The sequence below is a fragment of the Podarcis gaigeae genome (assembly GCF_964106915.1).
Source record: "Podarcis gaigeae genome assembly, chromosome: 1".
In the NCBI taxonomy this organism is placed as follows: Eukaryota; Metazoa; Chordata; class Lepidosauria; order Squamata; family Lacertidae; genus Podarcis; species Podarcis gaigeae.
The window spans coordinates 45,044,524-45,070,954 of record NC_139678.1 but is presented as its reverse complement, the minus strand read 5'-3'; the positions used below and the strand labels follow the sequence as shown (position 1 = coordinate 45,070,954).

The window sequence follows — 26,431 nt, the reverse complement described above, 5'->3', positions numbered from 1 at the left end:
CTATGGAACTCACTCCTTACAGGAGGCCGTGATGGCCACCAACTTGAATGACATTGGACAAGTTCATGAAGGCTATCAATAGGTAGTAGTCAGGATGGCCCTACTGTTATTCCATGGTTGAAGGCAGCATATTTCTGAATGCCAGCTGATGGAAACTGTGGGAAGGGAGGACTATTGTGTTCAAGTTCTATTTCTTGGCTTCCCATGAGCATCTGGATGGCTACTGGTCTGATTTGGATGCTGGACTAGATCCACCAGGGCTGTTCTTAGTCTCAAAATCCACCAAAGATGACAGCAACTCAGAACATAAGCAGAAATGTTTATTGGATGGCACTGTTAAAATATTTCCAGTTGTGGCTGTCTAGATACCTTTGTAGCCTTAGTATGCTCTGTAGCTTTTGTCAGATGTATTACATCAGGGGTCAGTAACCTTTTTCAGCCATGGGCCGGTCCACCATCCCTCAGACCATGTGGTGGGCCAGACTATATTTTGGAGAAAAAAAATGAACGAATTCCTATGGCCCACAAATAACCCAGAGATGCATTTTAAATAAAAGGACACATTCTACTCATGTAAAAACAAGCGATTTAGAAGGCGATTCGGACGCATCTGGCCCCTGGGCCTTAGGTTGCCTACCCCTGTATTACATAATCTTAATTTCAACCTAGCACATCTAGACAAGTTTTAATTTACGCATTAAGACGTTTCGTTCAGCAATGAAACCAATCTACACAAGGTATTTTTGTAATAGGGAGGCTGTGCCTGCCAAACACATGCAGTACCAGACGCTTTAAACCATTTCTCGCCACGTAAGCTGTTCCTGTGTAGGAAAAAGCTTTGTGTGGAGCAGCCTAAAATTGCTTATATAGGAGATGCAGCTGTCTGCGATAGGTTTTCCTTGCAAGAGAACCAACATTGAATTAAGTCAGTCAATTTCCCCAAGGTGTAATATTTAAGCCTGGACCTGAAAAAAGCCATAATGTGGCCAGAGCACATTTTTCTGCAGCCTTAAAAGATTTGCAAGACTACAGGCTCAGCCAGGATCCCTGTAGGAGGCATGGGAAAGCTTTTTCAGCCAGAGAGTCATAGGCTTGTGGTGGGTGGAGCCAGAGGCAAACATGTGCAGAGAAACATGTAAATGTTACCTTTGTATAGTAAGTTAGTTTCTACACATGTTCACGCACCTGTCTTTGTCCTCCAGCCACCAGCATGAGGCATCAGTGTTCAATGACATTTTATAGGCAGGCAAAAACCAGAGTGTGAAGCAGGGCTAGAGAGGGCTGTGACCAGGGGGAAATTCCAAGAGCCATATACAGAGATCTAGAAGGCCATATTTAGCCCCCAGGCTGAGGTTCCACACCTTAGATAACAGCCTGGGTTAGTGCTGTAAGCAAATGTACTCAACTGTATGCAGTCAAACATCTGGTTACTGAATGATCCTTTTGGAGTGGGAAGCTTTGGCCACAGGAATAATGTAGCTTAGATATGACTGCAGGATGCAAAGAGAAGTATGCAAACGTTTATCACACAGCTAAATATTAAGAGGCACGTTCTTTTCAAGTACATTGGGTGGGATTCAACTAATGAGTCCTGTCACCAGCAGTCCTGCACAAAGACCTCTGCTTGCCCAACAGAGATTTTCTTTCTACTGCCCTTTCCTCTGAGATTGGCTTGAGTGTGGGAAAGAAGAAAAGGAGGGAATTGTCATAGGTAGCAAGCCAAATTGCTTCCCTGATGGAACAATTGCCTTAGTGCAACACTGAATTCCATTAAAAACTAGATCCATCGCTTTTAGGTCACTTTAGAAATAGCTGTTTTAATAATGATAACTTGTCCAAGATTCCTGGCCCCTTAAGATCTCTTACTGCAAAATATTTCAAGCTTAAAACAATAGTTGTTGTTTGCAATGCCAGGAGGGAGGACCACCTTTTTGAAACAAAACAAACCCACCTGGGTCTACATGTCAGTGGTGGGCAGAGTAACAGGGGCAGCTCTTACCTTTGTACACAGCATCTACATTTCAAGAATGCGGGCCAGAGGTTTCAACACACATCCTCAAGACGCATTTCTCCATGCTGTATCCGGGCAAGCAAGCGGCATCATCACATTTCACAGGCATATTCCAGCCAGGCAAAAGCACTTGAGCACAGAGCATGGAGCAGGGCTGCTGAGGCATGTTGTGGAGGCGAGGAACCCCAAGGGTTGGATAAAGAGGCCCAGATTCAGGTTTGCAGGCCTGAGGTTCACTATCTCTGTTGTGAAGAATTGCCAGCGTGCCCTAGAACAATGCATTTCCCACCACAGTGAGGGCTGCAACTTTCTCATGCAAAATATGCCTTCGTCCTGGTGTCAGTTATCAATAACTGGAAAAGTACATTTTCAATTTACTGTCACTTGGTAAAGGGAAATAGATGCTGATTCTTTATGTTCCTCTCAAGTTGTGCTGCCCTCGCCATCTAAGCTGTTAAAGGATGGAGATTCACAGAAGTCCCTATCTTGCAAGTGAATATCGACCGGCTTCTTTCAGTTCAAAAGACAAGGTGCGATTTTGAGATGGAAGACAGAAACAGAAGTGATGTTTTTCAGGCATACATGGTTAGCTGCAGCCACTGGAAGGAAGGGAGAAATGTTAAGTGACAACAGCACTGTTTAAAGTGCAGAACAATCGTTAGGCTATCTGTGTAACCTTCCTAAGTTCATCATTCCACTTGCAAGCCCCGTTAAACACAGTGGGATTTACTTCTGAGTAAACATGGATTGGGTCAGATTTAAAATTATATTGGGGGCTGTTGACAGCAACACACTCAGGTTTTTTGAGGTGCCCAACTGAATGGTCAACTCTGCCCACACTTGGACTTGGTATGGGCTAGCAGTTGGGCTGCTAGATATCATGCCATGCCCAATTGGGTTACAGTACTATAAACAAAGGTGTGAGCTTGCTAAAGCCACAAAAGGTGTTTATTTATTGCTCCCAATACTTCTGTATGGGTGCACAATAGAAACATGCATGCATACATACATTTAGGAGGAAATGCAACATGAGAATCAGCCCCCAAACTGATCTTATCTTCAGTCTTCCTATTCTTTTTAGTATGCCCCCTCATTAAGGAGAAAAATTGGAACAGTACAGCTGTAAACTGAAGTACAACACAAATTAAAAGTGGTTACCTCTAAGACATTCAGTTTAATAATACCATCGCCATCTTTATCAAAGGCATGAAATGCACCTAAGGGTACAGGAGAAAACAAAGCATACGGTCAATCAGTGTAAAATATAGAGCATTCCGACTAGCAAACTAGACAGCAGCCCTCAGAATTGTGAGGTTTCAAGAACTTCAGTGTTTCAAATGCTAGAAACAAATACCAGTCATCTCCTGAACAGTGTGATATATGTGCTAGGAATTCATAAATATCGGCAATGATATTAGTAAGCTTGGAAGATCCTGATAGCTGCCATATTTGAAAGCTAATCTTCAAACAGAATGGCAAAAACAAAAAAATAACCAACATTTGAATAAAAAATGGCATAGCAATTTTTAATAATTATATCTTTGGATTGCCCTTCCCTCTCAAGAGATTAATAATGTTAAAAAAAATTAACAGTCAATATGGATATACTGCTTGTTTCTAGGGCCTTTTCCCCATTCTTTTCCTTGGTATGGTGTTGAGCTGAGGCAGGGCTGGATTAACCATTAAGCAAAATTAGCACGTGCTTAGGACAGGCATAGGCAAACTCCAGCCCTCCAGATGTTTGGGACTACAATTCCCATCATCCCTGACCACTGGTCCTGTTAGCTAGGGATGATAGGAATTGTAGTCCCAAACATCTGGAGGGCCGGAGTTTGCCTATGCCTGTCTTAGGACATCAAGGGAAGGGAGGGGCACAACATAAATTTCCCATTGCTAGATTTACCATGGACCATATGGTACAGCTGGGGGGAAAAGGCAATCCCCCCAATAAAAATGAAAACAACAACAACAAAAATAAATATTTATAAATTAATAATATACATTAATCTTGGGATTAATGCCACTTGGTCCACCAAAGCTCACGTGTTTATATTTTGAATATGGGTGCACCAAAACCTTTTAAGTACTTAGGGCCTCTAAAGGCTAGAGAATAAGTAAATGAACCAGCAGCTAGAACACAAACAAGGAAAGTTTGGAATGATTCTGAAGGCAAGCTTTCCAAAACCCAGAAAGGCCTCCTGGATGTAAAGAGTGTTTACGTCTAAACTGTCCGCATTACATGCATGCATTGGAATCAATCAGAACATTTCCATGTGATATGGAGTTTATTACACTCCGAGTTAACCTCCTTGGGCACTCCTTGGATAAAACCATTTTAAATACATTTTTAAAAATACTCACGGAACATCCCCTCTAGTCGCACGAAACAACAGATGAAGCTGTCAAACTGAATGTTCATATTTCTGTCAGCATATCTCATTGTAATGATGTCATACAACTGGTTATTCAGGTGAAACCCTGAGGAGAGAAACAAAATGGAACGTCCTGGGTGATAGGAATTTGCTTTTGTCTATTCTCTGACCTTTTTTTAGAGGTAATATCACTTGGAAAAGTAATGGGAAACTCCAGATTCCATCAGCCCCAGACAATCTTGGCCAATGGTAAAGGAAGGTAGGAGTTTAGAAAGTTCTGGAAGGTCCCAGGTCCCCTTTCCCTATGTTTCCTGCTAAAACAAAAGCATAGTGTTGAATCAAAGTAAGTCTTACTCAGAGTTGAGCCATTGAAATTAATGGACATATCTAACGTAGGTCTTTGTTAATGGGTCTAATCTGAGAATGACTTAGTTGGATATAACCCACTTTATCAAAGACAAAATAGGAATAAAAATGCTCTTTAAGCAATATACAGCATTGATCCCTGTGTGATACCTGCATCTTTAACTGCATTACGCATCTCGTAGCTGTTAATAGTTCCTGATTGATCAGCATCATAATGTCTGAAAATTGTCTGAAAATGAAAAAAAAAAAAAAAGAATGAAATGATGTAGAGAGGAGCCCAGTCATCTTTTGTGGTTCAGTTTTGTTGTGCTGTGTGTAGACTTTGACACCCACAAGCTAGTTTACCCTCTATCTTTCAAAATATGCAAGAAACAAAGAATACCTGCCAGCTCTTAATCTTATTCCAAAGGTGTCGAAACTCATCAAGGTTTATCTTCCCAGAACCATCTGTCTGTGATGTTGTTTAGTTAAAAATAAAAAGTAAATATAGTGAACAAAGTCTGACTTCTTTTGAGGGGGGTGTAGGAGGTGATAAATGATATCCAACTGAGAAGGATTTAATGTCCAGAGATAAAAAAGTGACTAAAATCTCCTACTTAAGCCACCTATTTGACTGACTTTCCTCAATAAGAGAAGAAACAGCTTTTCTTTACCACAACTCATACCCCCCCTTATCTATAAATCAGTAACAGTGTTATTTTAGACATAGCACAAAACTAGAGAGGTCAGATTTTTATAAGACAAGTAATATTTGTATTAATTATAATTATAAATATATGATAAAGTGAATACAGTCGTACCTTGGTTCTCAAATTTAATCTGTTCCGTTCCGTTCGACTCCCAGGACAGTTCGGAAACCAATGCGCGGCTTCCGATTGGCCGCAGGAGCTTCCTGCAGCCAGTCGGAAGTCACGGAAGCCACGTCAGACGTTTGGCTTCTAAGAAATGTTCGCAAACTGAAACACTCACTTCCGGGTTTGCGACGTTCGAGAGCTGATTTGTATGACAACTAAGGCATTCCATTACCAAGGTACCACTGTACTATATTTCAGTTGGTTACTGTTTCTTTGAGCCAAGCTTGCAGGTAGTTTTTGCTCTTGTCAGCTGCAGAATTATCCTCACTGTTCATTACCTCTATATGGTCTGACTACCCATTGATAAGGCACAGTGAAGCATTACAGGGGGTTGAACTACTAGATGGCCCCTTCAAACTCTACAATTCTATGCTTCTAGGAGCAGTATTGCTATACGAAGTGATTGTGCATAATTTGAAAAGGATACGTCCATTAAAGCAATCATGCTGCGGCAGGACTCCAGCGCAAACCCTTTTGTCTTCAGGTCCTGGTCTAAAATAATTGGGTTAAATTAGATAAACAATATATAATTGCACATGTTTTATTGGTCAGTTTATCAGGTCAATGACTAAAAGCAGGTCTGCTTGAGAAACAAACCTTGGGATTTATTATGGCACAGATCAAAAAACTCCTTACATAGCCCAAATGTACTTTGATCTATAGCAACTACTTTAAGGCTCTGGATTAAACACCAGCAACTGTTAAGTCTACGATTGTCACCGATGTCACTGGCACCATATAATAAAAACAAACTGACAACCAATGCTTCACAAGAATTAGGTGATTTAAGATTCTGGCAACAGAAGAATGTTCTAAACATTTGCAAACTGATGCCTAGCCATCGTATAATTGACTAAGAGGAATTTATTACTCTTCTGGAAGACCTTCATCCATATTTTAAAAAATATCTTCAAATAAGACTTACGATGATGATGATGATTTATTAGTTGCTCATTAACAAGGTATCCAAGTGACTTACATTTAAAAGTGTAAACATAAATACATTACATCATTAAATAATCTATGGTCTCTTAAATTGTGGGAGGTATTGTTTTTGTTTGCTAATATGTATTTTTGTGTTTTTTTCCATTGTAAACTGCCCTGCGATCCTCAGATGAAGGGCGGTATAGTATAGAAATTTAATTTTTTTAATAAATAAATAAATAAATAAATATGTAAGCAAAGAAGTGATACACATGCAAAACCCCAGGGTTTGGTAATTTTGTTGGCAGGCAGAATAGAAGGACAGAAAGGGAAACCAAGCTTACGTTTCTTCAGAACATTGTTGAGGACATTCTGGAGTTCATCAGCACTGATCTCCATGTCCTGTGAGGAAAAGAAGGGGGCAAGAAAGTGGTAAAGTTAATCAGGGAGTAAAAAGTTGCAAAAATGGCAGGTCCACTCTCTTTCCACAGCAGGAATGTGTGTATGCAGATGTGGACAAAGGAAATGTACTTAGGTGCTTAGAAGCAGATTTCTAACATGACAGAGAAGGTGGTCTAATTCAAAATTAGAGCAGACTGTGTAGGATAACCAGATGGAAAAGAGGACAGAGCTCCAATGTATTCTTGTAGTTGTATAGAAGAGGAGATTTCACTCCAATAACCCTCATGATTGTTTGTCCATTACTTGTGAACTGGATAAGTGGATATAGATATGCTATAAAGGTAAAGGGACCCCTGACCATTAGGTCCAGTCGTGACCGACTCTGGGGTTGCGGCGCTCATCTCGCTCTATAGGCCGAGGGAGCCTGCGTACAGCTTCCAGGTCATGTGGCCAGCATGACTAAGCTGCTTCTGGCGAACCAGAGCAGCGCACGGAAACGCCGTTTACCTTCCTGCCGGAGCAGTACCTATTTATCTACTTGCACTTTGACGTGCTTTCGAACTGCTAGGTTGGCAGGAGCAGATATGCTATGGCCTACCTCAAACATAAAATTCCATTTAACCAGAGATTTATGACAAGAGACAGTGGGTACATTGGAAACTAAGCTGCCCTGTTAAGGACAAATCTTTTTACAACACAAAAAATATTTTGAGAGAATTCAGACTAGCAGACCCAGCAGAATGTTAGGCTACTTCAGAGTTTATAGTTATAGTCTGAATCATTTTAATTTGAAGACTGTATCTAGATTATTCAGCTGGAGTTATGAAAATTAAACATCTTCCTTTGTAAGGGTGGAACAGGGGTAGAGGGAAGCTGTGCCACCCCTAGTTTTGCCACCTGTAAATAGGGTGGATAATTTTGGGGTACCATTTTCATTCAGCCCTAAATTTGCACTGACAGGAAGGATGTTGTTGTTGTTTAGTCGTTTAGTCATGTCCGACTCTTCGTGACCCCATGGACCAGAGCATGCCAGGCACTCCTGTCTTCCACTGCCTCCTGCAGTTTGGTCAAACTCATGCTGGTAGCTTCGAGAACACTGTCCAACCATCTCGTCCTCTGTCGTCCCCTTCACCTTGTGCCCTCAATCTTTCACAACATCAGGGTCTTTTCCAGGGAGTCTTCTCTTCTCATGAGGTGGCCAAAGTACTGGAGCCTCAGCTTCACAATCTGTCCTTCCAGTGAGCACTCAGGGCTGATTTCCTTCAGAATGGAGAGGTTTGATCTTCTTGCAGTCCATGGGACTCTCAAGAGTCTCCTCCAGCACCATAATTCAAAAGCATCAATTCTTCAGTGATCAGCCTTCTTTATGGTCCAGCTCTCACTTCCATACAGGAAGGATACAGACTTTCAAATATTCTGCAATTAGCTTTACATAGCTTAAGGCATTGGATAAACTACTTATGTATTTATTTACAAGTTGCCAGTATTGGTCTGACACAAAATAGAAGCAGTTGTGTACTCACATCTCCAGCAATTTGCCGGAAAATATTCCTGAACTGTTTCTCTTCCTCACTCTCCTTGGAATCTCTTTCTGCAGGCTGCAAAGACACAAAATGCAAAGGATTGATTAAAATGAAACTAATGATCAATGAGTTTTTGGAAGAGAAAAGATGGTTTATTGGGACGCTTGCTTGCAATTCAGCCAAATGACACTTGATTCTGAGTTTATATCTGGGTGGGTGGGTGATTTCTGCAACGTGCCATTAACTCAGTAATAGGGCCTTAGAGGTTGATTTATATTGGATCATCCATACATCATTCTGCTTTATTACTTGTTCTGCAATGCTTCTCCAGTGTTACCACATTATTGCTGGAGGGGCACTCTGTCACTATAGCGCAATAAAAGTGGGACAGGAAATAAACCAGGCCATTTGTAGCATAAAAAGTAACAGGATTTCAGCAGGAAGTTACAGGACATGCACCGATCAGAAACAAAGCAATGTGTCTACCCCAAACCTTTCGCAGGACATCTGGAGAGGTCCCAAGTCAGCCCCCCCCCAATAGGGCTCTTCCCATCCTCCTATTTTTGGTTACTTCTTTTGGAGCTACTCTGTCCATGGACCTGTCAAAGGTGCTTTGTTTGATGCCTCAGCACTTTCTAAGGCTGCAATCCTATGGACACATACTTAGGAATAACTCCCATTGATAATGTTGGGACTTACTGCTGAGTAAACATGCATAACACCAGGCTCCGTGGTTCCCAGAGTAAGGATTGTCTCTGCTTCACTGGCTGTTCTCTTGCTGGCGCTAAACCATGGTTTGACTTACTGTTATGCCTGTGCTCATGGTTTGTCTCACTCCAACAAACTATGAGTTGTACCAAAGATTTGTTCTTGGTTTGCCACTCATGGTTTGTCTGAAGGGAGTTTGGTCATAATACTAAGTCAAACGAGGACTTAGCCTCAGGTAGCATCGCAGCAGCAGAACCAGGGTGGGGGAGATGGAGCGCAGCCGTACCACCACAATCTTTTGCTCTGGAAACCTGCACATTTGGTTATTCATGCTAAACCATGGTTTGACTTAGCTTTCCATGCAAACAGAGTCATGAGCATTATGTATGTTTTCCTCTGTAAGGAATAATTCTCCCAAGGAGATGTTTTCCGAAGGAGGCAAATATTATGTCTGAAGCTGCATGCTTGCTGTGTGACCAGGTTTAGACCTTGTTCAGCCACTTGGACATGCTAGTTAGAGCACACACAGCTTTCCTCATGCTGACCGATACAGAAACCTCATCACTTTTCTTTTTCTTATCTGTGCTTGCTTTCCCCTTGTCCTTTTTAGGCCCATCATCACCTTTTGGATCCTTGTTCTTGTTTGCTCTGTCTGAGACAAATATGATTGGCTAGAGAGAGAGGTGAAGAAGAAGTGGAGAAGCAGCAGCAAATCAGAGCATGGCAGTTAGAAAGAGGGCAGTGAATTCACAAAGCACAGTCTACATATTGGCTCATCATCACACACCCTGGTGCCATCAGATTTGTCAGTTAGACACCCACTCAGTGAATAAAATAATATTAATAAGGTGAGAGCAAAGAAGGCTCAGGGGTGGATTTTTCATCACTCTGATATGTGTGTTTTAAAAGCACACGGCAAGTTTGTACATTTTTGGTGTTGCAGCCATTCTACAGCACAAACAGCAATACTGCAATTGCAATGAAGTTTATAAATAGGCAATAGAGTCTGACAGAGTGACATCAGTTATAACCTTTCGTGTCATTTCACAAATCAACCAAGGGCTCCAAGAGGGAAAACGTCAAAGACAATGTACTCACAGAAAGATGTCCTACTTCAATCTTGTTTTCAACTTCCCTGTAAAATTGAAAGGGTTGAGTAAAGGGAGAAACGATGGGAAGAGGGATAAGATATTTCTATGATGTGTATCTTTTTACTTGGCTTGGAAAGCACTGCATGATGACACATTTCAATAAAGAAGCCAGGCTTGGTTTTAAGCAGACTTTCTTTGTACACAGCACAATTCTATTCATGTTTTCTCATAAGCAAGTTCCACTGTGTTCAATGGTAAGTGTGCACCAAATGGCAGCCTTAAATTGCGATCATTCTAATCCAGGTGTATAACAAAAGAGCACAGCATGATGGACAGGGGGACAAAGAGTTTGCTGCCTTTGTGTAATGAGATGGTGCAGCAAAGTCCCTGGTTCTAGTATTACTTTACCCATGGAGTGGCCTTAGATCAGGAGTGAGGAACTTTAGGCCCCAGGGGCCAAATGTGGCCCCTCAGGTTGCTCTGTTTGGTCCTCAGGACTCTCCTTAGGCCATACCCCTCCACAGCCCTGGTCTATCACACCCTCTTCAAGTGTTCAGCCTGGCTGGAATGTGTCCTTGAAATGTGATAACATCTCTTGTTTACCTGGATAGAAGATAATGAGACGGGAGTATAGAGACCTTTGGCTTTTGACTCCAAGTGACTTTTTAGCCAACAGGACACATTCCTTTATAGGGAACCTTTCAGATGCCACATGCCATTGTCGGGTGAGGCAACAGAGGTACTGCAACTTTTTACAATATGCTACAATACCTTTGTTGCCCCACCCGGCACTGCCATGTGGCCCCTGGAAAGTTCTCTATAAGGCAAGGCGGCCCTCAGGTTAAAAAAAAAAGGTTACCTACCCCTGCCTGAGGAAAATCATTTTTGCCTCAGCCACCCCAATCTGCAAAATGTGAAGAATAACACTTGATAGGATTGGTATAAGTAGTACGGAAATCACGGGCCATCCAATTAAGTTGAATGTTGGAAGATCCAGGACAGACAAAAGGAAGCACTATTCCACACAGGACATAGTTAAAATGTGGAAGGTTCTTCTGCTAGATGTAGTGATAGCCACCAACTTGGCTGGTTTTAAGACAGAATAAGACAAATTCATGGAGGATATATTGTTCCATCTCCACTGTCTGAGGCAGTACGCCTCTGAATACCAGTTGCTGGAAATGATACATGGAGAGAGGGCTATTGTACTCGGGTCCTGCTTCTGGGGTTTCCCTTAGGTATCTGATTGGCTCCTGGGAAAACAGGATGCTGCACTAGATAGGCCTTAGATCTGATCCAGTGGGTTTCTTCTTGTGTTCTTAGCCACGAAACACTCCAAACACTCAAAAAGTATAATAATGCTATTTTTATAAATGTTTTGGAATACAAAACTCGGATCTTCTACTTACTCCGAATGACTTGGTTTTTCTGAGAAAACTCTTAGGATAAAATCTCCCTCCTGGTGAGGTTCATACGTGGATGGGATGATGACATATTCATTTGGAGGCAACCGGAAGCGTTCAGAGACTTCTCTCATGTTTATGTAGCTCTTGCACTTTACTTTGGAGGCATTGTAGAGGAAAAAGTCCTTCTGTAAATGCTTCTTGTCACCCTGCATCTGTAAACAAAAACAATAAATTGCCAAACAAAAAACTGTCTACGCCCCGGAACTTTCAAACGGCATGCTTAAAAACAGAGAGCAGAGCTCCGTTGACCACTTGGCAATGTATTGCACCTAAATACATTGCCCAAATCCAGTTATGGTTAGATGGATGTGACTAAGAGCTGAACTGGATATAGTATAAAAGATATTAGATCAGGATCTTCTCTTTCTAATTCAGTGCACGCACATAGGCTTGCTCATTTGCTTGGGAAAGTGATGTTGCAACAGATGCTGTACTTTTGCCGACCTGCTCTGGGTGGTTGAATATTCCATCCTGCCCATTTCTCACTTCCCCAAACAAATTAATAAGCCCAATGCTGATGCTTTGAAGAAAAACAAGAAACCCCAGATCAGAATTTCCTGCATCCTATCTAGTTGGCCATAACTGCTTCCGCTGGTTTCAATGGGATTTAGTCATGATGGCTACAGACGACCTGCTTAATCCTTCTTTCCATATGATGAAACTTGAAGGGTGTTTTAGGATTGTAAGCTACTCACATTATCTAGGAACGCTACCTATCAAATGATGGGTGACATTTATTTAAAAGTATGTGACAGGTTGTATCTCTACTTGAGTGATTTCTCCAGATTCTATGTAGTTACATATAAAACACATTCTCATATTTTCAATGAAACCATAGAGATATTTTTCTACATATAATACTCCACACCTTTCATTTCTGGTAACACATTCCCCTTTTAATATTCTTATGTGTGATCTTAGATATTACCTCTTGCATGTGTATCTGAGTGCATGGCTTGGGATGCCGGACACAGGAAAAATACAAATGTCTAAGATATGTGCAAATCCACCTTTCACATTTGTGGCAAGTCACTATTAAGAAACATGACTGGACACTTCCAAACAGCAGTCACAGAGAAGCATAAAAGCAGTAATATTTGAAACGTTAAACCAAGAAGATATTTGAGAACATTCCACCAGGTCTTTCTTCATTCTGTTCATACCTCTTTTGGCACCTGAGATAAAAACAACATAGAAATTCCATTAGAAATGGATGGAGGAAAGCTTATTGCATATTTATTTACATCTACCACCCACAGCCTAAGTCCACAGCTTTGACAAACATCTGCTCAGTGAAAATCTAAGTAGCAGCTTCTGTATTCCATTTACTTAGGGAGGTATATAAGACAATGCCCCTGCCTATGTGTGGTCCTGGGCTTTTTTCAAAATTAATCAATTTGATAGTTAAAAGTTAGTAAGTAAGGGACAAAATCAATAAGAAGCTGGCTCAAACATTGCCTCAAAAGCCAATCTTTGGGAAGCAACAAACTGCTAAGTAGATAGGTAAACTGGTAACTATTCTTTTAATTCCACAATTATACAAGGACTTGTGATTTCTTCTATGTTGTGGGCCAGTTTTCACCATCCGTTCCAGCCAGTGCATCACAACTGATAGGTGTTTTAGTCCAAAACATCTGGAGGGCATGAAACTAGCAAAGGCTGTTATATAGGCATTATGCAAGGGTCTACTGTCTACAAAAATAATATTTCTGAAGTATATCATGTCATGTTTTATAAGTGTGATGTTTAAAAGCAGACTACTGCAATATTGCCCTTTCACAGCTTGCTTCACATACAGTCAGCTGGCTATCAGAGGAGCATATATCACTGGGGCCAGAACTTGACCAGCTCTGTTGTTCAGTTCTAACTGAGGCGGCGGGTAACACGGCAGTGTGGCAACTATGCTACCTCATAGATGGCAAAGCCAATAGTGAGGAGCTTGGCTCCCAGCTTGCGTTCTTTCCTCCTGTTCTTCTGCATCAGCGCAACTAGGAAACTGCACGCAACTTCATCGTCTTCTGGGTCATCATCTTCTTCCAGGAGTTTCAAGCGGTACTGAGGATTGGTCCAAAAAGTATCTGTAACCCACCCCAAAACATTCAAATTTGAAGTAATATTTTAACACTCAAAACAGTTATATTGACAGTCCCTGTGATAATCATTCCCCCCTCCAGTTTTGATATATAATTCTTTCAGAAATGTATTAATGTATTTGTAGACTTTTCTCTGGGCAAAGCAAACAGACCTGCTTTATTATGAGCTTCACCATGTTTGCTCTTCACACTTCTCTGGAATAAGATGCTCAATTAAAGCAGGGGTGGCTAAACTTTTCTGGTCAGAGGGCCTCATTCTCTCCTGGCCAATCCTCCTGGGATCATGTGCCAGCAGTGGGAGTGGCCAAAAGTTGGTATGACCCCTGTTTTTCATATGCACACGTGGAAGAAACTGGGTGGGGCAGAGCCATTATGTTTTCTTCCCAGAAGATGGGCCTTGTTTCTTACCAGCAGGGAGAGGGACAGATGGCCTGGGAAGTCAATGCAGTGCAAATACACTGGCACTGAATTGGCTGCACTGATGAGTTTGCACAATGCTGACCACCCGCCAGGATGCGAGCAAAGCAGCTCTGCTCCATCCAGAGAACCACTTGTGTGTGACACACAGGCGAAGAAAAATGGCCTCCTTAAAAACTGGCCAAACACAACTGTTTGAAAAGAAAAGGCATCCTGTCCTTGATTTTAGAAAGCACATACATGTATTGCATGAGGCAGCATTTTAGAGGCATTCCCTTCTGTGTTTGAGAGATAGAGGAATACCTCTTCTAAGACAGACACTATTACGGATCTTTTTATAAATACTTCTTTCTCCTATTTTTAAAAAATATTCTGCCTGATTAATCAGAGGATTCTTTAAAACATTTTACAGTGGTACCTCTGGTTACAAGCTTAATTTGTTCCAGAGGTCCGTTCTTAACCTGAAACCGTTCTTAACCTGAGGTACCACTTTAGCTAATGGGGCCTCCCGCTGCCACCGCGTCACCAGCAGGCAATTTCTGTTCTCATCCTGAGGTAAAGTTCTTAACCTGAGGTACTACTTCCGGGTTAGCGGAATCTGTAACCCAAAGTGTTTGTAACCCAAGGTGTTTGTAACCCGAGGTACCACTGTAATGCCATTCGAATCAACCAATATTTTATTTACCTGGATAGTTTCGACAGCCCCCTGCTGTGCAGCCTCGCACCCACCGCCCTTCGGTCACTGAAACAGTCCAGGTTTGAAGCTTATCAACCACCAGGGTATCAGGTGTGAGATTACACATCTCCAGCTTTGTGAAGTACCTGAGGAAATCTTGGAATGACATCCTAGAGGTAGAAAAAAATATGGAAGAAACCTTTAATTCCCCAATACATTGATTGTAAGGTATCCAGACTGGCTGGGACAACCCAGTCAGATGGGCAGGGTACAAATAATAAAATTATTCTTCTTCATCTTCACATGATGTTGTGTACACACATCATTTGAATGCCCATCAACTTGGGGGTGGCGGCCCCCTCAAATATTTTATTGGGCGAGCCAATGGGACCTTAGCCCCAAGAGTTGGCTCCTATGAAGTGGACTAATCTGGAGAAGGGCTTGTGGTTTGCCTCTAGACCAGTGGTTCCCAACTGGGTGTCCACGGACACCAGGAGGTCCATGTAAGCCACCTAAGTTGTCTGTAGCACCGTTCACATAACAAAAACTACCATAGATATATCCACATTTTCAAAAGCATGGTTCCATGGCTTAGCTCTGGGGAAAAAACAGCTCACTGGGAACCACTAATCTAAGGCAGTAGATTCTGAGTCAGACATAGGACTGAAGGAAAAGCATATTGAGAGAGAGAGAGAGAGAGAGAGAGAGAGAGAGAGAAACATGGGATATTTACCAGAACTCCCCATCCTCTGCAACTTTATGTTGTAGGCGGGTCTTCTCTGCTTTGTCAATAACATTCCATTCATCTGAACTGCAATATAATGAAGAAGAAACATTCAGTATACAACTGATTTTTTAAAAGGTAAATGTGCTTCACTTTTCTGTGCTAGATCTAGAAATTAAAAGTTTACCCTTTGTTTGTTCAGCAAATGGTGAACTGCATTTAGTTACCTTTCAGCACAGGTGTTTAGGAAAGCAGTGAACATGTTACATAACTTGATTACTCAAAACTTGATGGCTCACACTTGAATCTACAGGCCACTGAGTGGTATGAGGCAATACAAAAGCGCCATGACTGGTACTGTATCAGTCATGGCCATTTCATAACTGAAAGACCACTTTGTACAGTAGTTCAGGCACTGAGTGATGAGCATTGCAGGTAGGAACTCACCCAATGACACTTTACCTGGGCATTATACTCTTTCAAAACAGTTAAGCACACTTTAAAACATCTTTGGAGAAATGACGTATATATCACTAACTTATGAATTTCACACCAGAACACAAAATGACATTTACCTTTCTTGGTAAACACCAAAGTGTATTAAGTGAAATTAAAATATCTTTTAAAATCAAATGGCTTGACTCACTTGTCACTCCAGGCTCCATTCCATTCTACTTGCCCCCAAGGATTTCTCAGCCGCACGAGTTTTAGCTTGTCCCCTTTAAATGTTATCTTGGAAGGGGGGAAAACATAATTAATTCAACCAGCCTGTGTAGTGTGCATCCTTTTACAGACTCCACCTTAAACGAAAACGGATGCTATCATTATTGGAGTCCCTTTAATATCCTCCCATTTTCTCTTCTAAACATGCTTTATTTGCACCTCTGATCTTGACTGACACCAGTGAATATATTTTCCTTTCTTTTCAAGGTGAGGTTGCTTAACCACTTAATTTGTGTACGTGGGCTACGTGATTTTTTTGTACTCTAGCAAAACGCATTTACTTTTTGCATCTACACTTACCTCTTCCACTGCTGTAACTGAATAGGCATGACCTGTCACCAGTCCATTCGTCATGCGTCTCTCAAACAGCATTGGAACGACAAGCTGTAAAATGCAGAGGAAGCATGTTAAGAATAAGAACGGTGTCATCTGCGGAATTTTTCAAAGGACAACATGTTCTGCCCATTTCCGTTTTGTTTTCTTTTATTCCACATTCTTGAAAAGGAGAAGGCAAATTGATATGCATGTCCCGTGATAAAGATGAGGTTTCCTAATAGGGCAATAAAACAGAAGCTTTGCCATTTATATTCTAGAAGAACATCCTGCTTCAGGGTCTATGTGCAGCTTTGCAAACTGCACAGCAATCCACAGTTTCTGCAGCAAATCCCAATGCCAAACACACAGTTAGGCTTCAATCCTATATCCGTTTACTTGGGAGTAAGCCTCACTGGAACTTTATTGAATATTAATAGGATTTTACTGAGCAGAGTAAATCGATTTGTTTGCACGCAGTAACCTAGGTTATTGGCAAGGAATACAAACCCGTTTTGTCATCTCCTCTGCCTGCTGGACTGAGTCATTTGGAAATTCATTCATATTCTTCAACATTTGGGCAATTAATAATCCAAGATTAGTTTCAGGAGCAGAGCCATAAATAAACCCTGAACTGTCCTGGAACAAAGAAAAGTGGGGAGGGAGGGAAAAATAGGAAGGCATTATGAAAAATCAAGCAGAATAGCAAGATTAGTTAATAAAAGTTGGGAAAACAAGTTTTTATACCTCTATTTCCTCATGCCCACAGGACAGAAGAATGTATGTTTTCACCAGTGGTGCTTACTAGTGATATAAGAGCACTAAAATGGTATCTCAAGTTTAGACTTAAATGTGGGGAATATTTGGTCCTCCATATGTTGGTGAACTACAACTCCCATCAACCCCAGCAAGCATGGCCAATGGTCAGGGATGATGGGAGTGGTAGTTCAGTCTTAAGCTTACTAAATATGAGTGGTATGAAATTAACCCCAGAAAAGGCCTGGGATCAATGGATGTACCTCAATAGAGCAGGCCATGAGTGACCCTCTTTCAAAGGCATGTTTCATGATTTTATAGATATCTTTAGGAACATCCTTTATCTCATAGAACTCTGTTACTCCTCCTGTAAAATCTTCCATGGCCTCGGTGGTGTTACCTCCTTTGAGAGCCTCATAAGAGCCATGGAGCCTGAGAAGGAACAAGAAAACAAAATTAACACTCCAAATAAATTCTGATGATTCATTTTCATTGGGGTATAGGTCATTTTTTAATCTGTTCTATTGTAAAATCAAAATGCATCTGAATAATATACATTTGTTATAAGAATAACACATTATTTAATTTGCCTCAGTTTAAACAGATGTACAGTTGAATAGGGGTATAATATATGCATATAGTATACAGAAATGGAATGTGTAGAAAGTATATTTACTTTGCATAAGCTTTTTCCAGTAAGGCACTCCAAAATTCATTTTGCTGGGAGGATTTTGTGAAGACCAGTTGACTGCCATACGTTGGTAAACGGTCATCAATGATAACTTCCACCCAATTTCCATAACGCCAAAACTGGAGAGAAAAAGATGATTGATAGATAGATAGATGATATAATTTGCAGTTATGTGTGTGTTAGAAAAAAAGTGATGTGTGGATTGTGATTAAGAACGGGTTTGCTCACTATAATTGGGGCTAGACTTTGTTATGTGATAGTATTGCTAGATAGACAGATGATAGATATAGATAGATAGATAGATGATAGATAGATAGATGATAGATAGATAGATGATAGATAGATAGATTTGTTAAGTGACAGTAGCAAATAAGTCATTAAAATAGGCCTTTGATATCAGTGCCTATTAATCTATTCCATGCTGCTGGTTACTGTGGCATAGCTGAACTGCAAAAGGCAGCATCTTCTTGTGTCTGATCAACAACTCATACCTGGAAGTGAAAGATTCCAGCATAATCTTTTATGAAGGTCTGCTCCCGTGGTATGACCCGGAAAAGCAATTTCTCATGCAAGGTGAGACAAGCAATGGCAGCCAGGAACCAACAGTCACCTGAGAAGAATTATACAGAACAGGGCAAATTAAGTGTCAAAATTACTAGGAGGAACAGAGAATATATGCTACTGAAGGATGAGTGCTTCTACAAATATTTTTTTTTTGGTCTTCAGAGCAATTTGCATTTAACTGGCATATATTAGTTAGGACAGGGCTGGCCCAAGACATTTTGGCACCTGGGCACGCGTACCTTTGGTGTGATAAAAAGAGGGTTCATAAAGGATTCGGAAACCACATCTTCAGGGGTTCTTTAATAGAGGTTTGGGAAAGATATAAAAATATATTGGAACCAAAAGTCCCACACTGGTTGTCCCCGCTAGAGGTAATGAGTGTTAAGAAGACTAATATGAGAGAAAAACGGGGTACATATGGTGAACTGGTAACCAAAGAAGGAGGGAAATGGAAATTGAACCCATATGAACAAGTTAAAGAGTATATATATGATTGGCTGCATTACTTCCAAGTAAATGAAATATTTAAAAAAGATCTGAAGGAAAAAGGTTATGTGGAAAAGAATCAATTTTCCAAAAAGACATAATAAATAACGAGTACAAAACTCTGTCAAAAATGTATAAGATATTGTTGGAATGGAATATGAAAGATGAAGAGGTTAAATCGGTAATGATACAGTGGGCAAAGGATTTTGGGTACAATATTCAATTTGAGGAATGGGAAAAATTGTGGAAAGAGAATATAAAATTTATGGCATGTATGTCACTGAAAGAGAATGTGATGAAAATGTTTTATAGATGGTATATGACACCTGTAAAACAGGCAAAGATGTATAAGGTTGATAACAAATGTTGGAAATGCAAAGATAAAGAAGGGACGTTCTTTCATCAGTGGTGGGAATGTAAGAAAGTGAAAAGCTTTTGGGAAATGATATATAATGAGATGAAAAAAATGTTAAGATATACTTTTGTGAAAAAACCCGAAGCTTTTCTTTTAGGTATTGTAGGAAAGGACATAAGAAGAAAGGACTGTAAGCTTTTCCAATATGCTGTAACGGCAGCCAGAATCCTGTTGGCCCCAAGGTGGAAACAAGAGGAGATACCGACGATAGAAGAATGGAGATCAAAACTGACAGACTATGCGGAATTGGACAAATTAACTGGGAAAATTAGATATACTAAAGACCAAAAGTTCATCAAGGACTGGGGAAAATTTGTGGATTATCTGAAAAACATATGTGGTGTAAATACAACGCTAGTGGGATTTCAAGAGGCACTGTAAAAAAATAAATAAGTATTGTTTGTTAGAAATAATGGGAGTAAGGAGGAACAATGGCAATACGAAAGAAGGGAATGTGTATTAAAGGTATAAACATGGATGATTGTCAGAGACGCTGAAGGAAGTCCAAAACAGTCATAATTTGTTGTATTCGGGATAAAATGTATAACTGGATGAAAATTAATAAAATTTATTTTTTTTAAAAAAGACATTTTGGCAGCTGAGGCAAATCACAAAATGGTACCCCACACCATTTTGGGTGGTGGCGTGACGATTTATATCAGGAACAAGGGGGAAATAAAGATCTACATCGGGAACAAGGGGCTGAGTTAAGAATGTTGAATGTGCAAGTGTATGTCTAGAGACAATGGATAAAACAAACACTATTAGCTGCACTACTAGATAAGTGTTTAATGGTTATTGTATTTGTATAAAAACCAATTAAAATTGTTTTGTTTTGTTTATTGAAAAAGAGGGGGTGAATGAAGATCTACATCAGAATCATGGGGGTAAATCAAATCAAACTTACCCAACATTTGAATTAGGAACCAAAGGCCATTGCAAGGGGGAAAGGGACTTATCAGACACACAAAACAGCTCTGAAGAATGGACTTGTACCTAATTCTCCTTGACAAATGTCACTCCTGTTGGCTCCACCAATGATAAAGCGTGGATTCTCACAAATTTCCTAGGGAACAGAAATAAATTGCTGAAAAAGTTCACGTTACTCTAAACTAAACACTTATGTGCCACCTGAACCAAGCAAACTGTGGTTAATAATAATAATAAGTGAAAAATGCCAAGGCTCATTCACTTTATGCCCAGATCCACACAGTGTACGCTTTGATAATTATAGACTAAAAGAAATTGTAAGCTGCACTGGCAATGGCTGCAAAACTTCTGCAGTTTTGTTTATGATCAGTTATATAAATTGATGGAATTATATAAATAATGTGATAAATTATTTAATGAAAATGAAATGCAATGTTAAGGAAATAAAAGATTGTTGCTAATAAGAGCATTCCATGTTCACTTACCTAGGAGCAAGCCTCATTGGAAATGTGGAATTTACTTCTGCGTAAACATGTACCTGTTTAAGAGACCAGGATTCAAATCCCTACTCAGCCATGAAGTTCTGTGGGTGACCTTGTCTCTCAGCCTAACCTACCTCACAGTGTTGTTGTGAAGATAAAATGGGAAGGAGGAGAACCATGTATACCACCTCGGAGGAAAGGTGGGCTATAAAGGGGTAGTAAATTAATAAATGGGACGCGGGTGGTGCTGTAGGTTAAACCACAGAGCCTAGGACTTGCCGATCAGAAGGTCGGTGGTTTGAATCCCCGCGACGGGGTGAGCTCCCGTTGCTCGGTCCCTGCTCCTGCCACCCTAGCAGTTCAAAAGCACGTCAAAGTGCAAGTAGATAAATAGGTACTGCTCCGGCAGGAAGGTAAACGGCGTTTCCATGCGCTGCTCTGGTTCGCCAGAAGCGGCTTAGTCATGCTGGCCTCATGACCCGGAAGCTGTACGCCGGCTCCCTCGGCCAATAAAGCGAGATGAGTGCCGCAACCCCAGAGTCGGCCACGACTGTACCTAATGGTCAGGGGTCCCTTTACCTTTACCTTTAAATTAATAAATAAGACTAAAATATGTCACCCATAGCATTTTACTGCCATTTAGAAACATAGCTATTTTTCTGCAACATGCAAGTATCTTCCCCATTTTTAGTGTATTTATTTACTAGAGTATAACTTGGATTCCATTAAATCATTGTAGATTCCCCCCCCCCCCCCATAGAATGCACAAATTATAAAATCTTATGCATTTCAGTCTTGAACTTCTGGTGGTTTTCAGCATGCTTCTAACTGAATGCTCTTGATTGAATTTCCAGGGTTTGTCCACAGTAGAGTTTATTGTTTATTTGCAGCTGTTTGCATTCCCATTTAGTTTGTGTAGCCCACACGGTGTTACCCAGAATCAACACAAATCATGGTGTTTCCTCCTGAAAATTTGGATATACCTGACAAAAGGGTTTTTTCAATAAATCAGGGTAAATCAGCTGGAGCATGTGAATCCTCTTAAAATATCATCATTTCCCAGATATCATTTTTTCTATCTATGCGATCTTATTTTAAAACTTGGAACGGAAAAATGTCTTTATTACATTTGCAAACATCAAACATCAACAACTTTACGTGAGAGAAGAAGCCTACTTACTAGTGGTCTCTTCCACTCAAATTTGACAGGGAGCTTTTGGCTGAAGAAGAGGGAGGAGTCATTAGCAGGGAAATCTGGATCCTCATAAAGAATCTTCTTCTCAAGGCATTTCTTGTGGAGCTCGTGAAAGGTCTTTTCCTTTACTCCAATGATGGGCTGGTTGCGGCTGAGGATAGCAGAGTAGATCCCCGCTGAACCTCCGCCTGGTTCAGTTGTTGTGCTCATATGCTGGCGGGTAACCTGCCCAGCCCCAGTCTCTTGAACCACGGTGGCACCACCAACAGCCGACGGCATGGAGATCAGGTTTAGGCAAACTTATCAACTTAACAGAAACAAGCAAGTAAGGAAGATCTGACTGCCTGGAAGGAAGTGACAGGAAAGAGGAAGTTGCTCTGCAAACGGTTTCTCAGGCACAGATCTTTCTTTCCCTCCCTTTTGTCTGCAAAAGAGCTTCAAGCAAATTTACGAAGAACCACCATGACACCAGGTTGTGCACGTTTCATCCTGAGAAAGCTGCTACAGGAAGCAAGAGAAATTGTTGGGCAACTTTCACCTCCGAATTGGTGTGTGCGAGCGTACCACTGGCATGCTTTCCAAAGGTTGCAGCTCAGAAAACTAAAAATAAACTCTCGGAGAGTGCCGATGTGGAGGCGTGGATGAAGAAAGTTCAGAGTTGCTTCTTTCAGAAGGACTGAAAGGCAATTGAAGTCACTTTTTCTCCACATGTAAAAATCAAGCAAAGCCAAAACACAACCTAAATTGACAGGATGCTTGATAAACACACCTTAATAATAAGATAAGCTGACATGTTTAAGAGTCTATCATATAAACCATGTTTCTACATACAGTGGTAAAGGTAAAGGTACCCCTGCCCGTACGGGCCAGTCTTGACAGACTCTGGGGTTGTGCGCCCATCTCACTTAAGAGGCCAGGGACCAGCGCTGTCCGGAGACACTTCCGGGTCACGTGGCCAGCGTGACATCGCTGCTTTGGCGAGCTAGAGCCGCACACGGAAACGCCGTTTACCTTCCCGCTGGTAAGCGGTCCCTATTTATCTACTTGCACCCGGAGGTGCTTTCGAACTGCTAGGTTGGCAGGCGCTGGGACCGAGCAGCGGGAGTGCACCCCGCCGCAGGGATTCGAACCGCCGACCTTTCGATCGGCAAGTCCTAGGCGCTGAGGCTTTAACCCACAGCGCCACCTGCGTCCCACATACAGTGGTACCTCGGGTTAAATACGCTTCAGGTTACATCTGCTTCAGGTTACAGACTCCGCTAACCCAGAAATAGTGCTTCAGGTTAAGAACTTTGCTTCAGGATGAGAACAGAAATCGTGCTCCGGCGGTGCAGCAGCAGCAGGAGGCCCCATTAGCTAAAGTGGTGCTTCAGGTTAAGAACAGTTTCAGGTTAAGAACGGATCTCCAGAACGAATTAAGTACTGTTTAGGGAAGCTTTTAATGTTTAATAGGTTACTGTATTTTAGTGTTTTGTTGGAAGCCGCCCAGAGTGGCTCAGGAAACCCAGCCAGATGGGCAGGGTATAAATAACAAATTATTATTATTATTATTATTATTATTATTATTATTATTATTAACCCGAGGTACCACTGTATTTAGAAGCAGTTTAGCAAAACTAGAATTCAAAGGACTATCATACAGAGGCACCAGCCAGTCCTGAGAGCTGATGTTAATGTATTGAAATTATGTTTTATTCTCTGAGGGAATATTTCCTTCAGCTGCTGGGAAAATCTGCTAAGTTTTCCATCTATTGGTGTCTTGCCTAGCATAACAACATAATTTAATCACCTTTACTAAGACAGAAAACAGGAATGAAGAGGAAGTAAATCTATCTATTGAGGAACACATGCAACCATTTGATCTCTGTGAACTAATCTGCAGGTAGAACTCAACGGGAAAGCATTCTGAAGAATGATATCCAGATTTTACAATGCCATGCCTGCTAATTTATTAATCTCAGTGCTTTTAACAGTACTAAACTGACCCTCCTCTCCTCATTCCTCTCAAAACAGATTAAGGAGAAGAATCTGAAAGAGCACCAGCTGCTCTCGAAGATCTCCTCACAGCAGCTGCCTAAAGGATGGGCTGTTCCACTCAATGCCCTGTTGCCTTAATCCTCTATTTAATTTTGGTTAGGGGACACACTGGGGTTGTCAAAGGGTAAGCCTCTTTTCACTCCTAAGGAATAAGAAATGAAAAATGGCAAGCTACTTGATCTACAATCACTTTATTTTAAACATTCTGTTGTGTTCATATTTTATATCCGGGTTCTGTTTACCTCTGATAGTGTGAGGCACATGCAAACTATCTTCTGGCAGCTGTGGCCAGGGGAAATACTAGAAGCAAATTAAGATTGGTGAGCTCACTGCTATGCAAATACTCACGTTATTCAGGTTACAGCAGCATTCTAACACCACCAGCACCAATGGCAGAATGCCGCAAACTGTGAAAAACATCTGCCTACTTTTATTCTTTTGGTTTATTTCTCTGCCAGTGCTGCCATTGGGAGAGAAAGAGAGCCTAAAGCTTTGGGCTCTCATAAGCTGGCCTCAGACTGAAAGAATCTTCTGTATCAAGATAGTCGTAAAAACTATTTTTAAACAAACCAGCTGGAGCACTGCTATGAAATCCCAGTCAACATTTTTCTGTGGAACACTTGGCACTGCCTCAATGCAATGTTCTGAACATGAGTAAGAATGATAACCAACTGTGACCACTACAGTTGGGCACAGACAACTGTTGGAGGCAGAAAACCAGTTACTGGGAACCACAGGTGGGGTGGCTGCTAAGCTCCTGATTGACAGCTTTCTATAGGCATTTGGTTGGTCACTGTGAGAACAGGATGTTGGACTAGATAGCCTTTGGCGTAATTGAGCAGTGTTGTGATGCCAGGCTCCAAAACGTTATGTGCTTTTTCTTGGGGGGTTAAGTCCCAAGTCGAACTTGCTTCCAGTTAAAAATACATAGGCTCAATTTACTACACAAAACACAAGTAAAACTAACTTTAGCTTCAACAGACTAACCTTGGTTGATGTAACAGCATGCAAGCTTTCAAGTTACATAGAATCCTTTGTTACTGGTCAAGAAACACATGGATTCTAACAAGTTTGCCCCATAAAAGTTACTACCTTAGTTATTTCACATTGGCTGCTATGACGTGTATCTGAAGGAAGCTGAACAAAGCCAAGCAACCCAATCTTTGAGATTGATTTTTACAGCAATGATTTGTGCCACCGAACTAGAGCCACATCCTCTACGACTTAGGGAAGCTTTGGTAACTGTGCCTTGGTTGTTACAAAATGACCTTGGCCTCTATCTTATGCTTATATTTATAAACTGCTATAGGTTTCTGCTGGTCTCAGCAGCTTCTATTTGACAAAAGAAAAAAAAAGTGCAGAGTTGGGCTGAAGAAGACAACAGTAATAATACTATGTGACAACATTTAAACAGCTTTAAAGTATTTCTAAGTCCAGTGACTGGCAAATTTGTACATTCAGGCTGAAGATGGGCAGTAGAGTTTAAGACAGTTGAAAATAGTTTGAGAAAGACATCACTTCTCATGCTGTATATATAGTTCCCTTCACCCCTGCCAATGTCTTCTCATTTAGTACCTTTAGGTGTCAAGCATTATTTCAAATACAGTGGTACCTCGGGTTAAGTACTTAATTCATTCCAGAAGTCCGTTCTTAACCTGAAACTGCTCTTAACCTGAAGCACCACTTCAGCTAAGGGGGCCTCCTGCTGCCACTGCACCGCCGGAGCACAATTTCTATTCTCATCTTGAAGCAAAGTTCTTAACCCGAGGTACTATTTCTGGGTTAGCAGAGTCTGTAACCTGAAGCGTGTGTAACCTGAAGTACTACTGTACTGACCAATCAGATGTCTCTGGAAGGACATGACTGCGATGGGCCATCAACACATTAGTTTTGCTTAGCTGCCATGGTTACATGGAATGGCTATCAGCTATTCTCTTTTGGGGAGTTAGCTTTCCAGATGTTGTTGAACGACTGCTGTCATCATCCCTGACTGTAGGCCATGCTGGTCTACATCTGAAGAACTGCAGGTTCTCCATCCCTGTCGTATGTCAAACAACAAACAAAGCTAAGAGTATTTGCATTTAGTATAGGCTACCATCCTACAAAAACACTTACCCAGTGGTAAACCCCACTGAATGGCTTACTGTTGAATGTATAGGATTGTAGTGTTAAACTCTGAGTCTTCAGCATGCATTCCCCGTCCATTTCTGAAC

The 26,431-nt window shown here is 41.1% G+C and overlaps 1 protein-coding gene across 4 annotated transcripts; it reads right to left on the bottom strand.

Annotated features, from left to right (window-relative positions):
- Nucleotides 1-307: 307 nt before the first annotated feature.
- Nucleotides 308-25,572, bottom strand: CAPN3 (calpain 3). Of its 4 annotated transcripts, XM_083746975.1 has the most exons (24): nucleotides 24,567-25,572; nucleotides 22,167-22,488; nucleotides 20,571-20,640; nucleotides 18,601-18,719; nucleotides 18,095-18,228; nucleotides 17,682-17,850; nucleotides 17,173-17,301; nucleotides 16,651-16,734; nucleotides 16,274-16,359; nucleotides 15,637-15,714; nucleotides 14,913-15,073; nucleotides 13,626-13,795; nucleotides 12,881-12,892; nucleotides 11,661-11,869; nucleotides 10,259-10,295; nucleotides 9,718-9,831; nucleotides 8,453-8,527; nucleotides 6,872-6,929; nucleotides 6,031-6,095; nucleotides 5,132-5,200; nucleotides 4,900-4,978; nucleotides 4,373-4,489; nucleotides 3,170-3,228; nucleotides 308-2,610 (listed from the first exon to the last, which is right to left on the bottom strand). In XM_083746975.1, the coding sequence occupies exons 2-24, from the start codon at nucleotides 22,458-22,460 to the stop codon at nucleotides 2,584-2,586; spliced, it is 2,415 nt and encodes an 804-aa protein (XP_083603101.1). In that variant the 5' UTR covers nucleotides 22,461-22,488; nucleotides 24,567-25,572; the 3' UTR covers nucleotides 308-2,583. The 4 variants fall into 4 exon arrangements, with proteins under 4 accessions (XP_083603101.1, XP_083603100.1, XP_083603102.1 ...); XM_083746974.1 differs by lacking the exon at nucleotides 24,567-25,572 and having other exon boundaries at nucleotides 22,167-22,873; XM_083746976.1 differs by lacking the exons at nucleotides 9,718-9,831; nucleotides 24,567-25,572 and having other exon boundaries at nucleotides 22,167-22,873.
- Nucleotides 25,573-26,431: the final 859 nt, after the last annotated feature.